The 13195-nt window shown below is 50.2% G+C and overlaps 1 protein-coding gene across 4 annotated transcripts in view; it reads left to right on the forward strand.

Annotated features, from left to right (window-relative positions):
- Positions 1-5512: 5512 nt before the first annotated feature.
- The window catches only part of ZFYVE28 (zinc finger FYVE-type containing 28), a 162232-nt gene continuing 154549 nt past the window's right edge, over positions 5513-13195 (forward strand). For 3 of the 4 annotated variants that reach the window (XM_077280179.1, XM_077280180.1, XM_077280182.1), the window contains exon 1: positions 5519-5863. In XM_077280179.1, the coding sequence (XP_077136294.1) occupies positions 5825-5863 (39 nt within the window). In that variant the 5' untranslated portion in view covers positions 5519-5824. Of the gene's footprint in view, positions 5864-13195 lie in introns of all 4 variants that reach the window. The other variant, XM_077280183.1, reaches the window with a different exon arrangement.

The following is a 13195-nucleotide window of genomic DNA, read 5'->3' on the forward strand; positions in this document are numbered from 1 at the left end:
GTCTTCTGCTGCTGTAGCCCATCTGCCTCAAAGTTCGACGCACTGTGCGTTCAGAGATGCTCTTAGGCCTACCTTGGTTGTAACGGGTGGCGATTTGAGTCACTGTTGCCTTTCTATCAGCTCGAACCAGTCTGCCCATTCTCCTCTGACCTCTGGCATCAACAAGGCATTTCTGCCCACAGAACTGCCGCTCACTGGATTTTTTTTCTTTTTCGGACCATTCTCTGTAAACCCTAGAGATGGTTGTGCGTGAAAATCCCAGTAGATCAGCAGTTTCTGAAATACTCAGACCAGCCCTTCTGGCACCAACAACCATGCCACGTTCAAAGGCACTCAAATCACCTTTCTTCCCCATACTGATGCTCGGTTTGAACTGCAGGAGATTGTCTTGACCATGTCTACATGCCTAAATGCACTGAGTTGCCGCCATGTGATTGGCTGATTAGAAATTAAGTGTTAACAAGAAGTTGGACAGGTGTACCTAATAAAGTGACCAGTGAGTGTATATATATATATATATATATCAAAAGGTAAAGCACGTAAAAAAGCAAAGCACTGGCACTGAACCGGGCATGTAATTTTTTTGGATAATGTCCGCAAGAGAATCTCTCTTAAGCTGGGGGTTTTTATGAAGCAATGCTTGAGAAGACCTGGGTGGTGCTATGCAGTGGGTACCATAAATGTGGAGATTGTAGCATGTGTACTTTTCACAAAACAGATAATCCACTAAAAATAGGTACATATCTCCATACAGTTAAAGATTTTATAACATGTAGAAGTAAGTTCATTGTGTATGTCATCTTCTGCCCTTGCAATCGGTATTATATAGGCAAAACGATAAGGCCGTTAATGGTGCGCTTTCGGGAGCACTATAATTCAATCCTTACAGGAAAAGGCAGAGTGCGTTTAGTTAAGCATATACAAGAAAATCATGCAGGTGACCCTAATGTTCTAAAATTCGCTGGGCTAGAAAAAGTAAACTTCCCCAAATATGGAGGTGATCACAATAGGCTTCTCTTACAGCGGGAAGCCAGGTGGATACTAAGGACCAATGCACAGGGTCCTTGGGGTTTAAATGAAAAAATAGACTTATCGGTATTTATCTAAATGAGATATTTTAATGTTCATTCCTGAGGGTGCATATCTGACAGGTGCAGCTCGAGTAAGTTGTTGGTTTTAACTCACTATGGTGTATAAGTATGTAAATTTATGTAAATTTCTAAGTTGTCTAAATCCCATAAAGGGAAATGACGTTGTAAGCCCACTTCACATGGACCCGTAGAAGCGCAAACGCGTGAAACGGCCGTCGTCCGTCTCGTCTCTGCACATCCCTGCTCCCCTCACAAGCCCAAGCCGTCTCTGTGCCACATCCCATCGTGGATATGTATATTCTAATAAAGAACTGAAGAAACAAACGGGGTGAGTGCTGCAATTCTCTTCTCTTTTTATGCAATATATATATATATATATATATATATATATATATATATATATATATACATATATATATATATAATTGTGTAAGTATGTCACAATCACATGCGGAGCATTCAGCGCTGTCACTGAGGATCGCACCTTTCTTTCTCGCAGTCACTGAGGATGGCGCCTTTCTTTCTCGCAGTCACTGAGGATGGCGCCTTTCTTTCTCGCAGTCACTGAGGATGGCGCCTTTCTTTCTGGCTGTCACTGAGGATGGCGCCTTTCTTTCTCGCAGTCACTGAGGATGGCGCCTTTCTTTCTCGCAGTCACTGAGGATGACGCCTTTCTTTCTCGCCGTCACTGAGGATGGCGCCTTTCTTTCTCGCCGTCACTGAGGATGGCGCCTTTCTTTCTCGCTGTCACTGAGGATGGCGCCTTTCTTTATCGCAGTCACTGAGGATGACGCCTTTCTTTATCGCCGTCACTGAGGATGGCGCCTTTCTTTCTAGGTGTCACTGAGGATGGCGCCTTTCTTTCTCGCCATCACTGAGGATGGCGCCTTTCTTTATCGCCGTCACTGAGGATGGCGCCTTTCTTTCTAGGTGTCACTGAGGATGGCGCCTTTCTTTCTCGCCATCACTGAGGATGGCGCCTTTCTTTCTCGCCGTCACTGAGGATGGCGCCTTTCTTTCTCGCCGTCACTGAGGATGGCGCCTTTCTTTCTCGCTGTCACTGAGGATGGCGCCTTTCTTTCTCGCCGTCACTGAGGATGGCGCCTTTCTTTCTCGCAGTCACTGAGGATGGCGCCTTTCTTTCTCGCAGTCACTGAGGATGGCGCCTTTCTTTGTCGCCGTCACTGAGGATGGCACCTTTTTCTCTCGCAGTCACTGAGGATGGCGCCTTTCTTTCTCGCCGTCACTGAGGATGGCGCCTTTCTTTCTCGCCATCACTGAGGATGGCGCCTTTCTTTCTCGCCGTCACTGAGGATGGCGCCTTTCTTTCTCGCCGTCACTGAGGATGGCGCCTTTCTTTCTCGCCGTCACTGAGGATGGCGCCTTTCTTTCTCGCCGTCACTGAGGATGGCGCCTTTCTTTCTCGCCGTCACTGAGGATGGCGCCTTTCTTTCTCGCCGTCACTGAGGATGGCGCCTTTCTTTCTAGGTGTCAGTGAGGATGGCGCCTTTCTTTCTCGCTGTCACTGAGGATGGCGCCTTTCTTTCTCGCCGTCACTGAGGATGGCGCCTTTCTTTCTCACCGTCACTGAGGATGGCGCCTTTCTTTCTCGCCGTCACTGAGGATGGCGCCTTTCTTTCTCGCCGTCACTGAGGATGGCGCCTTTCTTTCTAGGTGTCAGTGAGGATGGCGCCTTTCTTTCTCGCTGTCACTGAGGATGGCGCCTTTCTTTCTCGCCGTCACTGAGGATGGCGCCTTTCTTTCTCACCGTCACTGAGGATGGCGCCTTTCTTTCTCGCCGTCACTGAGGATGGCGCCTTTCTTTCTCGCCGTCACTGAGGATGGCGCCTTTCTTTCTCGCTGTCACTGAGGATCGCACCTTTCTTTCTCGCAGTCACTGAGGATGGCGCCTTTCTTTCTCGCAGTCACTGAGGATGGCGCCTTTCTTTCTCGCAGTCACTGAGGATGGCGCCTTTCTTTCTGGCTGTCACTGAGGATGGCGCCTTTCTTTCTCGCCGTCACTGAGGATGGCGCCTTTCTTTCTCGCAGTCACTGAGGATGACGCCTTTCTTTCTCGCCGTCACTGAGGATGGCGCCTTTCTTTCTCGCCGTCACTGAGGATGGCGCCTTTCTTTCTCGCTGTCACTGAGGATGGCGCCTTTCTTTATCGCAGTCACTGAGGATGACGCCTTTCTTTATCGCCGTCACTGAGGATGGCGCCTTTCTTTCTAGGTGTCACTGAGGATGGCGCCTTTCTTTCTCGCCATCACTGAGGATGGCGCCTTTCTTTATCGCCGTCACTGAGGATGGCGCCTTTCTTTCTAGGTGTCACTGAGGATGGCGCCTTTCTTTCTCGCCATCACTGAGGATGGCGCCTTTCTTTCTCGCCGTCACTGAGGATGGCGCCTTTCTTTCTCGCCGTCACTGAGGATGGCGCCTTTCTTTCTCGCTGTCACTGAGGATGGCGCCTTTCTTTCTCGCCGTCACTGAGGATGGCGCCTTTCTTTCTCGCAGTCACTGAGGATGGCGCCTTTCTTTCTCGCAGTCACTGAGGATGGCGCCTTTCTTTGTCGCCGTCACTGAGGATGGCGCCTTTCTTTCTCGCCGTCACTGAGGATGGCACCTTTTTCTCTCGCAGTCACTGAGGATGGCGCCTTTCTTTCTCGCCGTCACTGAGGATGGCGCCTTTCTTTCTCGCCATCACTGAGGATGGCGCCTTTCTTTCTCGCCGTCACTGAGGATGGCGCCTTTCTTTCTCGCCGTCACTGAGGATGGCGCCTTTCTTTCTCGCCGTCACTGAGGATGGCGCCTTTCTTTCTCGCCGTCACTGAGGATGGCGCCTTTCTTTCTCGCCGTCACTGAGGATGGCGCCTTTCTTTCTCGCCGTCACTGAGGATGGCGCCTTTCTTTCTAGGTGTCAGTGAGGATGGCGCCTTTCTTTCTCGCTGTCACTGAGGATGGCGCCTTTCTTTCTCGCCGTCACTGAGGATGGCGCCTTTCTTTCTCACCGTCACTGAGGATGGCGCCTTTCTTTCTCGCCGTCACTGAGGATGGCGCCTTTCTTTCTCGCCGTCACTGAGGATGGCGCCTTTCTTTCTAGGTGTCAGTGAGGATGGCGCCTTTCTTTCTCGCTGTCACTGAGGATGGCGCCTTTCTTTCTCGCCGTCACTGAGGATGGCGCCTTTCTTTCTCACCGTCACTGAGGATGGCGCCTTTCTTTCTCGCCGTCACTGAGGATGGCGCCTTTCTTTCTCGCCGTCACTGAGGATGGCGCCTTTCTTTCTCGCTGTCACTGAGGATGGCGCCTTTCTTTCTCGCCGTCACTGAGGATGGCGCCTTTCTTTCTCGCCGTCACTGAGGATGGCGCCTTTCTTTCTCGCCGTCACTGAGGATGGCGCCTTTCTTTCTCGCTGTCACTGAGGATGGCGCCTTTCTTTCTCGCCGTCACTGAGGATGGCGCCTTTCTTTCTCGCCGTCACTGAGGATGGCGCCTTTCTTTCTCGCCGTCACTGAGGATGGCGCCTTTCTTTCTCTCAGTCACTGAGGATGGCGCCTTTCTTTCTCGCCGTCACTGAGGATGGCGCCTTTCTTTCTCGCCGTCACTGAGGATGGCGCCTTTCTTTCTCGCCGTCACTGAGGATGGCGCCTTTCTTTCTCGCCGTCACTGAGGATGGCGCCTTTCTTTCTAGGTGTCAGTGAGGATGGCGCCTTTCTTTCTCGCTGTCACTGAGGATGGCGCCTTTCTTTCTCGCCGTCACTGAGGATGGCGCCTTTCTTTCTCACCGTCACTGAGGATGGCGCCTTTCTTTCTAGGTGTCAGTGAGGATGGCGCCTTTCTTTCTCGCCGTCACTGAGGATGGCGCCTTTCTTTCTAGGTGTCAGTGAGGATGGCGCCTTTCTTTCTCGCCGTCACTGAGGATGGCGCCTTTCTTTCTAGGTGTCAGTGCGGATGGCGCCCTTCTTTCACGCTGTCACTTTCTTTCTCCTACACAGAGATGATAATGACTTCTATTTCCAGCTCAGCCACACGTCATCTTATGGGAAACATCTCCAAGTCCCAGTCTGAGCATCTCATGGGGGCAGTGTTTATATACATATGGATTCAGCGGGTGGGAGGGGCGTATTAGTCTCCACCCTTGCGTCTACGGCGGCCATATTTGAATCGGGCAAAACACTTCAGCGTTTCCTCACTGTTTCACTATCTACCTGAACAGAACAACTCCGGATGCAGTTTGGTCATAATGTATTTTTTGTACTTTGGTCCAAGGTTTTTATCTTTCACAGCTTACATTTTTGTTTTCATCACGTGACAAAACGCTACTTTTTCCATTTTAGTCGTGTAACGTAACGTCTGCCCGGTTCAAAAATGGCGACCAAGAAAACCGCACTGGGCAGAGGTAATTAAAATGTTTGTCTCCGCCTACTTCTGCTGATTGGTTGCTGGGACGCGGCTTGGGGCGGAGCGATGCTAGTTGCTTTGGCTGGAGCTAGCCGGCGCGCATGCGCGGACGTGTCAGAGTGGCGCTGCTCGCTTGGGATGGTGACCGTCTTGGGGTTGTCAGCGGAGCCCTCACTGCTGCTCGGTGTACCGCGCACGGCCGGCCTCGGCTCTGGTCCCGGGGCTGGGGTGACTGACGCCCGGACTCACACAGGAGCACTAGGACCCGCCGGCCGGAGAACGGGACAATCCCCGGGGGATCAGTGACATCCAGCAGCCGCGCAGCCTCGGAGGAATGATGAACAGGTTCAGAAAGTGGCTGTACAAACCCAAGGTAGGCGCTGAGCTGCTGCGGGCAGGACTGGCCCCCGGGGGCCCCGTCAGGTGGTGTCAGGAAGCGTATTCATCTCGTGTCCCAGGATGTACAGCGCCTGTGTAAGAGAGCAAGCAGCAGCGTGCACCTACACCGGGAGACGGCGGATTATTACCTGGGCTGTGCCCCAGAGCTGCACTCACTGCTCTGCTGCTACAGACAATGCACATACATCACTGAGTACTGATCCTGTGTTATTCCCCACAGCTGCACTCACTGTGTACATACATTACACTACTGATCCTGAGTTACATCCTGTATTATTCTCCAGAGCTGCACTCACTATTCTGCTGGTGCAGTCACTGTGTACATACATTACATTACTGATCCTGAGTTACATCCTGTATTATACCCCAGAGCTGCACTCTCTATTCTGCTGGTGCAGTCACTGTGTACATACATTACATTACTGATCCTGAGTTACATCCTGTATTATACCCCAGAGCTGCACTCTCTATTCTGCTGGTGCAGTCACTGTGTACATACATCACATTACTGATCCTGAGTTACATCCTGTATTATACTCCAGAGCTGCACTCACTATTCTGCTGGTGCAGTCACTGTGTACATGCATTACATTACTGATCCTGAGTTACATCCTGTATTATACCCCAGAGCTGCACTCTCTATTCTGCTGGTGCAGTCACTGTGTACATACATTACATTACTGATCCTGAGTTACATCCTGTATTATACCCCAGAGCTGCACTCTCTATTCTGCTGGTGCAGTCACTGTGTACATACATCACATTACTGATCCTGAGTTACATCCTGTATTATACTCCAGAGCTGCACTCACTATTCTGCTGGTGCAGTCGTTGTGTACATGCATTACATTACTGATCCTGAGTTACATCCTGTATTATACCCCAGAGCTGCACTCACTATTTTGCTGGTGCAGTCACTGTGTACATACATTACATTACTGCTCCTGTACTGATCCTAAGATACATCCTGTATTATACTACAGAGCTGCACTCACTATTCTGCTGGTGCAGTCACTGTGTACATGCATTACTGCTCCTGTACTGATCGTGAGTTATATCCTGTATTATACTCCAGAGCTGCACTCACTATTCTGCTAGTGCAGTCACTGTGTACATACATTACTGATCCTGAGTTACATCCTGTATTATACTCCAGAGCTGCACTCACTATTCTGCTGGTGCAGTCACTGTGTACATACATTACATTACTGATCCTGAGTTACATCCTGTATTATACTCCAGAGCTGCACTCACTATTCTGCTGGTGCAGTCACTGTGTACATACATTACATTACTGATCCTGAGATACCTCCTGTATTATACTCCAGAGCTGCACTCACTATTCTGCAGTCACTGTGTCCATTGTAGTGGCGTGTCCTGGGTCCCGTTCTTCGCCCCTGCGGGGGGCCGCACATCTTTCTCTCACAGTGGCGAGTAGCCAGTGTATATGGTAGATGAGTATCGGGTAGCACGTGTGCGGTGTTACACTATGGAGCCGTGTCGTGCTGAGTAGCGTTTCTTCTTTTTTTCATGGCGACTTACACAATAGAGAAGTTAAGTTCTCCATCTTCTTCACACCTGGGATTCCATTCAGTGATCACACTCGCAGCAGACATTGAGCCGAGGGTCGTTTGTGTTTAGCATCTGATACTCTTGCATGAAAGATTCTCTGACATATTAGCAGTTTTGGTTCCAGCTTGTTGCCTAGGAGACCGACCACCGCTGCTGTTTAGCTTGGACGCCCTGCTCTGAAGCTGGCCGGCAGTAGGAGGTAATGGTGCGCTCCAGTGACCCAGCTCAGCTTCACATCAATAGAATAGAGCTTGTTTTGCTATTTAGCAGCGGTGGTCGGTATCTAAGGCAACGAGCTGTAAACGGAAAAAAAAATGGATTTCACGATGCTGCAGGTTTGTTTTGGGCAGAGTTTACAGCAGAGTCTCACCTGTATTTTCGGCGTGTTCAGTGATCTCTTCCTCCCCCTCCCAATATGCGCATACATAGCATAGCATTGGGTCTGTAATTGGAGACCATGTTATCTGCTCTGCTATAACATAAGCCTCTCCGGCATACCCAGCAGAACAAGGTGATAGGTGACAGTCTCTGAGCCCTGTGCAGCTCTATTAAAGGGGTTCTCTTTCTACAGTCCTAACATTAGGCAGATCGCAAAGTGTTCAGTGACCCCTTCGCCCCCCCCCCAAGGATCATTTGTAATCTGTGGTGAAACTTGTCAGTAAGTGTTTCAGCTCTCTGCAGCGCCCCCCGCAGGGAAAATAAAGTGTCCATTCAGAATAATCAGGTTGGGTCCTCCACAGAGGGAGACTGTAAGAGATATGGACCCTTAACAGAGGACCCCTTCCCTTTAACTCATACATTCCTTTTGTCAAAAAAGTTGCACTAATTTTTTAGTTGTTTTTATTCTTTCGTCCTTTCAGACGTCTGATTTGCAGCTTGTGCCCTGATCTTAGTTTCCGATTTTTCTCTTGTGGGAGCGTCTCTCTCAGTAATATAGGCTGGATGTGGGCCCATAAATCAGCACAGCTTCTATCCTGCACGGATTTCCTCTTCATGTGCTTTCCTCCGTACCTATACTATTGTTTTCTCTGCCCTCTTTGCAACTGTAGATACTTTATTTCCTGGAGATTTGTGAGTTTTTTTTTTTTTTATTTTAAATTTATTTTTATTCGTTCCTTCGTGAATATATTTGGGTGCCGGGACTCGCATAAAGCTTGTCCGACCTCCTGTGACCGGCGGATGATGGATGTAGTAGTTATATTTAGATGCCGGCTACTTGGGGACGTTCCTCTCTGGAGGGCGCCTGGTGAAATGTAGGGCACATATAATCCCGGACTTGTCACGTTCCGCCGCAGTCGCCCCCTCCCACCCATCCTCCATCGCTATCATTACCTGTGCCCAGAAGCTCGGCTAACCCACTTATGTAGATCAGGTGTTATTACGCTCCGCCGGCACATTATACTGCAGTGACCTGTTATTCGCTGTGAGATCATTGCCTTCCGTGCCAAGGAATCTGAGCTCTGTTCTGCCCGGTGGCCCATGCTGCGCCGCTCTGATCTCATTCCTGTAAAGTGAAGCCTCAGTGTAAGTATGATATTAGGGGACTGAATTACACAAGCCCAAGGTTCTGACGACAGCCTGCGGGGAAGTGCCAAGCATTTTAATAGCCCAATTTATCAATTATAGCTTGAAAACACAAGAATGCCAATCTATTCTATTAGATTGCTTAGACCTGATGATGCTGGTGTACTTGCTCTGAAATTCCTTGTCAGAATGTCTGTGTAATCCCGATATTAAAATAAGAATTATTTTTTTTTAGGAGTCCAGGAGTGTGTTCAGTCTGACTGCTGCAGCTTGTACTGAGCATCTTGAGATCTCAGCAGGGAGGAGGGTCATTGAGGAGATGTTAATCTGGCTCGGTGGGCCGAGATTCAGCAGCAGCAGGAAGGGGTGACACTGAGGAGTAAAGTTGATTCACACGTGTTCCTTACCTGCCGCCATCCCTGGCTCTGATTTTTCTCATGTCACATGTGCGTCATGCTGTAACGATGACGACACAATAGGACACGCTGGAAGGCCAGGGTCACAGACTACTGTCATGGACGTACGAAGCACCAACTACCGAGGAGCTGTCAGTAGGCTAGAATAGATGTGGTCCGCGCGCCCCTCTTCCGCGGTCCGCGCGCCCCTCTTCCGCGGTCCGCGCGCCCCTCTTCCGCGGTCCGCGCGCCCCTCTTCCGCGGTCCGCGCGCCCCTCTTCCGCGGTCCGCGCGCCCCTCTTCCGCGGTCCGCGCGCCCCTCTTCCGCGGTCCGCGCGCCCCTCTTCCGCGGTCCGCGCGCCCCTCTTCCGCGGTCCGCGCGCCCCTCTTCCGCGGTCCGCGCGCCCCTCTTCCGCGGTCCGCGCGCCCCTCTTCCGCGGTCCGCGCGCCCCTCTTCCGCGGTCCGCGCGCCCCTCTTCCGCGGTCCGCGCGCCCCTCTTCCGCGGTCCGCGCGCCCCTCTTCCGCGGTCCGCGCGCCCCTCTTCCGCGGTCCGCGCGCCCCTCGTCCGCGGTCCGCGCGCCCCTCGTCCGCGGTCCGCGCGCCCCTCATCCGCGCGCTTGGTGCAATCCTCCAAATGGTGGTAGCAATGCAAAGAAATCCAGGAACCAGGGCACCAGACACGGTATGACCATCACTTTTATGAGATGGGAATACCCCTTTAATTTCAGGCATTGAAACATCAGTAAAGTCCTACTGACGACTTCCATATCTGCCTTTCACAGTGGGCTGTGAATAATGGAGGGCGGCGAGAGTTAACCGTCGCTGCACAACAAAATCGTTGGCAAAACTGTTAAAATTAAGTGAGCGAATCCTTAGTAGGTTTTAATTTTTGCTGAGTCTGCTGAAAAAAATGTCAATTCGACCAAACTTGCATTTTAATGAATCATTAGCTAAACTGTAGAGATTGTAAGGCCTGATACGGACGTGTGCCAGCGATTACTGGGAGGCTCGTAAGCCAGCGCTGAAAGGCCAATTTGTGAGCGTGCGCACCTGCATCCTTAGGTGGTTAGTAAATTATCGGGGGGGGGGACGCTGATGAGAAGTCCCATTTAGGGCACATAATATTAAAGTGTCATCAGAAAATGACCTGATTTTTATTTTTTGTTATTTAAAGGGTTTTGAGCGCTGCCGATGACTCTATGAACCCACACACCTGCCACGACGCGCGCTTGGTCTGCCAGGTGTCATGAGTGTTCATGAGCTCGTCTCCTGGGAGAGCGGATTATTTTAACACCGTTTGTTGTTAATTAGTTTTTTTTGTTAATAGTTTTACAATGAGGCTATGTGCACACGTCAGGATTTCTTGCAGAAATTTCGTGAAGAAAACCAGACATTTTCTGCAAGAAATCCGCATGCTTTTTTGTGCGTTTTTTTCCGGAGCTTTCCCAATGCATTATATAGCTGGAAAAACGCAAAAAAAACCCGCAAAATTAATGAACATGCTGCGTTTTTTACAGTGATGCGTTTTTTTCACGGAAAAAAAACATGTGCACAAAAATTGCAGAATGCATTCTAAATGATAGGATGCATATGTATGCGTTTTTATCGCGTTTTTATAGTGAAAAAAAAAACGCGAAAAAAACGCAACGTGTGCATGCAGCTTTATTCTGTTTTTAGATCAATATTTAAAATTTCAATATAAAGAGAAAAAACCTGAACTCTTGCAGTTTTCACTCTGAGCCTCATAAGTAGACTGACACTTCCTGTTCGGTAGAGGAAACTTCTCAGCAGTCTCATGATCATCAGAGGATAACAATGACCAATAACGCAGGTAGTTGCTCATAATCCACCATTCACAATAGACGATGGTCACAGCTCACCTCACAGAGCATGCTGACTATTCACAATAATAATAATAATAATTTTTATTTATATAGCGCCAACATATTCCGCAGCACTTTACAATTAAGCGGGGACATGCACAGACAAATTCAATACAAGTTAAGACAATTTAAACAGTGACATTAGGGGTGAGGTCCTTACAGTCTACAAGGAAATGGGGTGGAAACAATTGGTGAAAAGTGCGTGTTATTTCAGGTCTGACAATTATAATACATAGGGATTTTTATATAAAGCTGCATGATCCGGTCATCAGCCCGTGTGTTTAAGTGCAATAGTCAAGTATCAAGTGCAGTTATCGTGTGCATGGAGGGTGTGGAGACAGATGAATAGTAGGGTGCAGATTCAGAGTAATATTTGGAAGGAGGGAACAGGGAAAGTTAGTTTACTGAGTAGTTGATGTGGTAGGCTTGTTTGAAGAGATGGGTTTTTAGAGCGCGCTTGAATAGGTCGGGGCTAGGTATCAGCCTGATCGTCTGGGGAAGTGCATTCCAGAGAGCTGGCGCAGCACGAGAGAAGTCTTGGAGACGGAGGTGCGAGGTTTGGATTATGGGGGATGCTAATCTTAGGTCGTTTGTAGAACGAAGGGCACGTGTAGGGCGATAGACAGAGATGAGAGAGGAGATATAAGGAGGTGCAGAAATGTGGAGGGCTTTGTGGGTGAGAGAGATGAGTTTATACTGGACCCCGTAGTGAATGGGTAACCAGTGTAATGACTGGCACAAGATGGAGGCATCGGTGAAGCGGCTGGACAGAAATATGACCCTGGCTGCCGCATTCAAGATGGATTGGAGAGGAGAAAGTTTGGTAAGAGGGAGACCGATCAGAAGAGAATTGCAGTAGTCCAGACGAGAATGAATAAGGCTAGGTTCCCATTGCGTTAATGGGATAGCGCTAACGGACAGCGTTGCATGGCGAAATTAACGCCGTGCACCGCGTCCGTTAGCGCTCCCATTGCCGGCAATGTTAGAGCGCATTGCTAGCGCGTGTCATTTTCGGCACGCGCTAGCGATGTGCCGGTCTTTTGTAGCGCGCCTCGGACGCTGCTTGCAGCGTCCGTGGCGCGCCAGAGGTCCGTTCCCCGCTCTCGCAGATCGGGGATCTGCGAGAGCGGGGACGTTAACGCGACCCCTGAACGCGGCCCCGAAAAAGACATTGCGTTAGCGCAATCCGCTAGCGCTCGCGCTAAACGGATTGCACTAACGCAATCTGAACCTAGCCTAAGAGCGACAGTAAGGGTACTGTCACACAGTGGCACTTTGGTCGCTACGACGGTACGATCCGAGACGTTCCAGCGATATCCATACGATATCGCTGTGTCTGACACGCAGCAGCGATCAGGGACCCTGCTGAGCATCGTACGTCGTTGCAGATCGTTTGGAACTTTATTTCGTCGCTGGATCTCCCGCTGTCATCGCTGGATCATTGTGTGTGACAGCGATCCAGCGATGCGTTCGCTTGTAACCAGGGTAAACATCGGGTTACTAAGCGCAGGGCCGCGCTTAGTAACCCGATGTGTACCGTGGTTACCAGCGTAAAAGTAAAAGAAAACAAACCGTACATACTCACATTCCGGTGTCCGTCAGGTACCTCGCCGTCTGCTTCCTGCTCTGACTGACTGCCAGCCGGAAAGTGAGAGCAGAGCACAGCGGTGACGTCGCCGCTGTGATCTGCTTTCACTTTACGGCGGCACTCAGTCAGAGCGGGAAGCAGACTGCGAGGCACCTGGCGGACACCGGAATGTGAGTATGTACGTTTTTTTTTTTTTTTTTTACTTTTACGCTGGTAACCACGGTAAACATCGGGCTACTAAGCGCGGCCCTGCGCTTAGTAACCCGATGTTTACCCTGGTTACCCGGGGCCCTCGGCATCGTTGGTCGCTGGAGAGCGGTCTGTGTGACAGCTCCCCAGCGAC

Source organism: Ranitomeya variabilis, chromosome 1 (assembly GCF_051348905.1).
Source record: "Ranitomeya variabilis isolate aRanVar5 chromosome 1, aRanVar5.hap1, whole genome shotgun sequence".
In the NCBI taxonomy this organism is placed as follows: Eukaryota; Metazoa; Chordata; class Amphibia; order Anura; family Dendrobatidae; genus Ranitomeya; species Ranitomeya variabilis.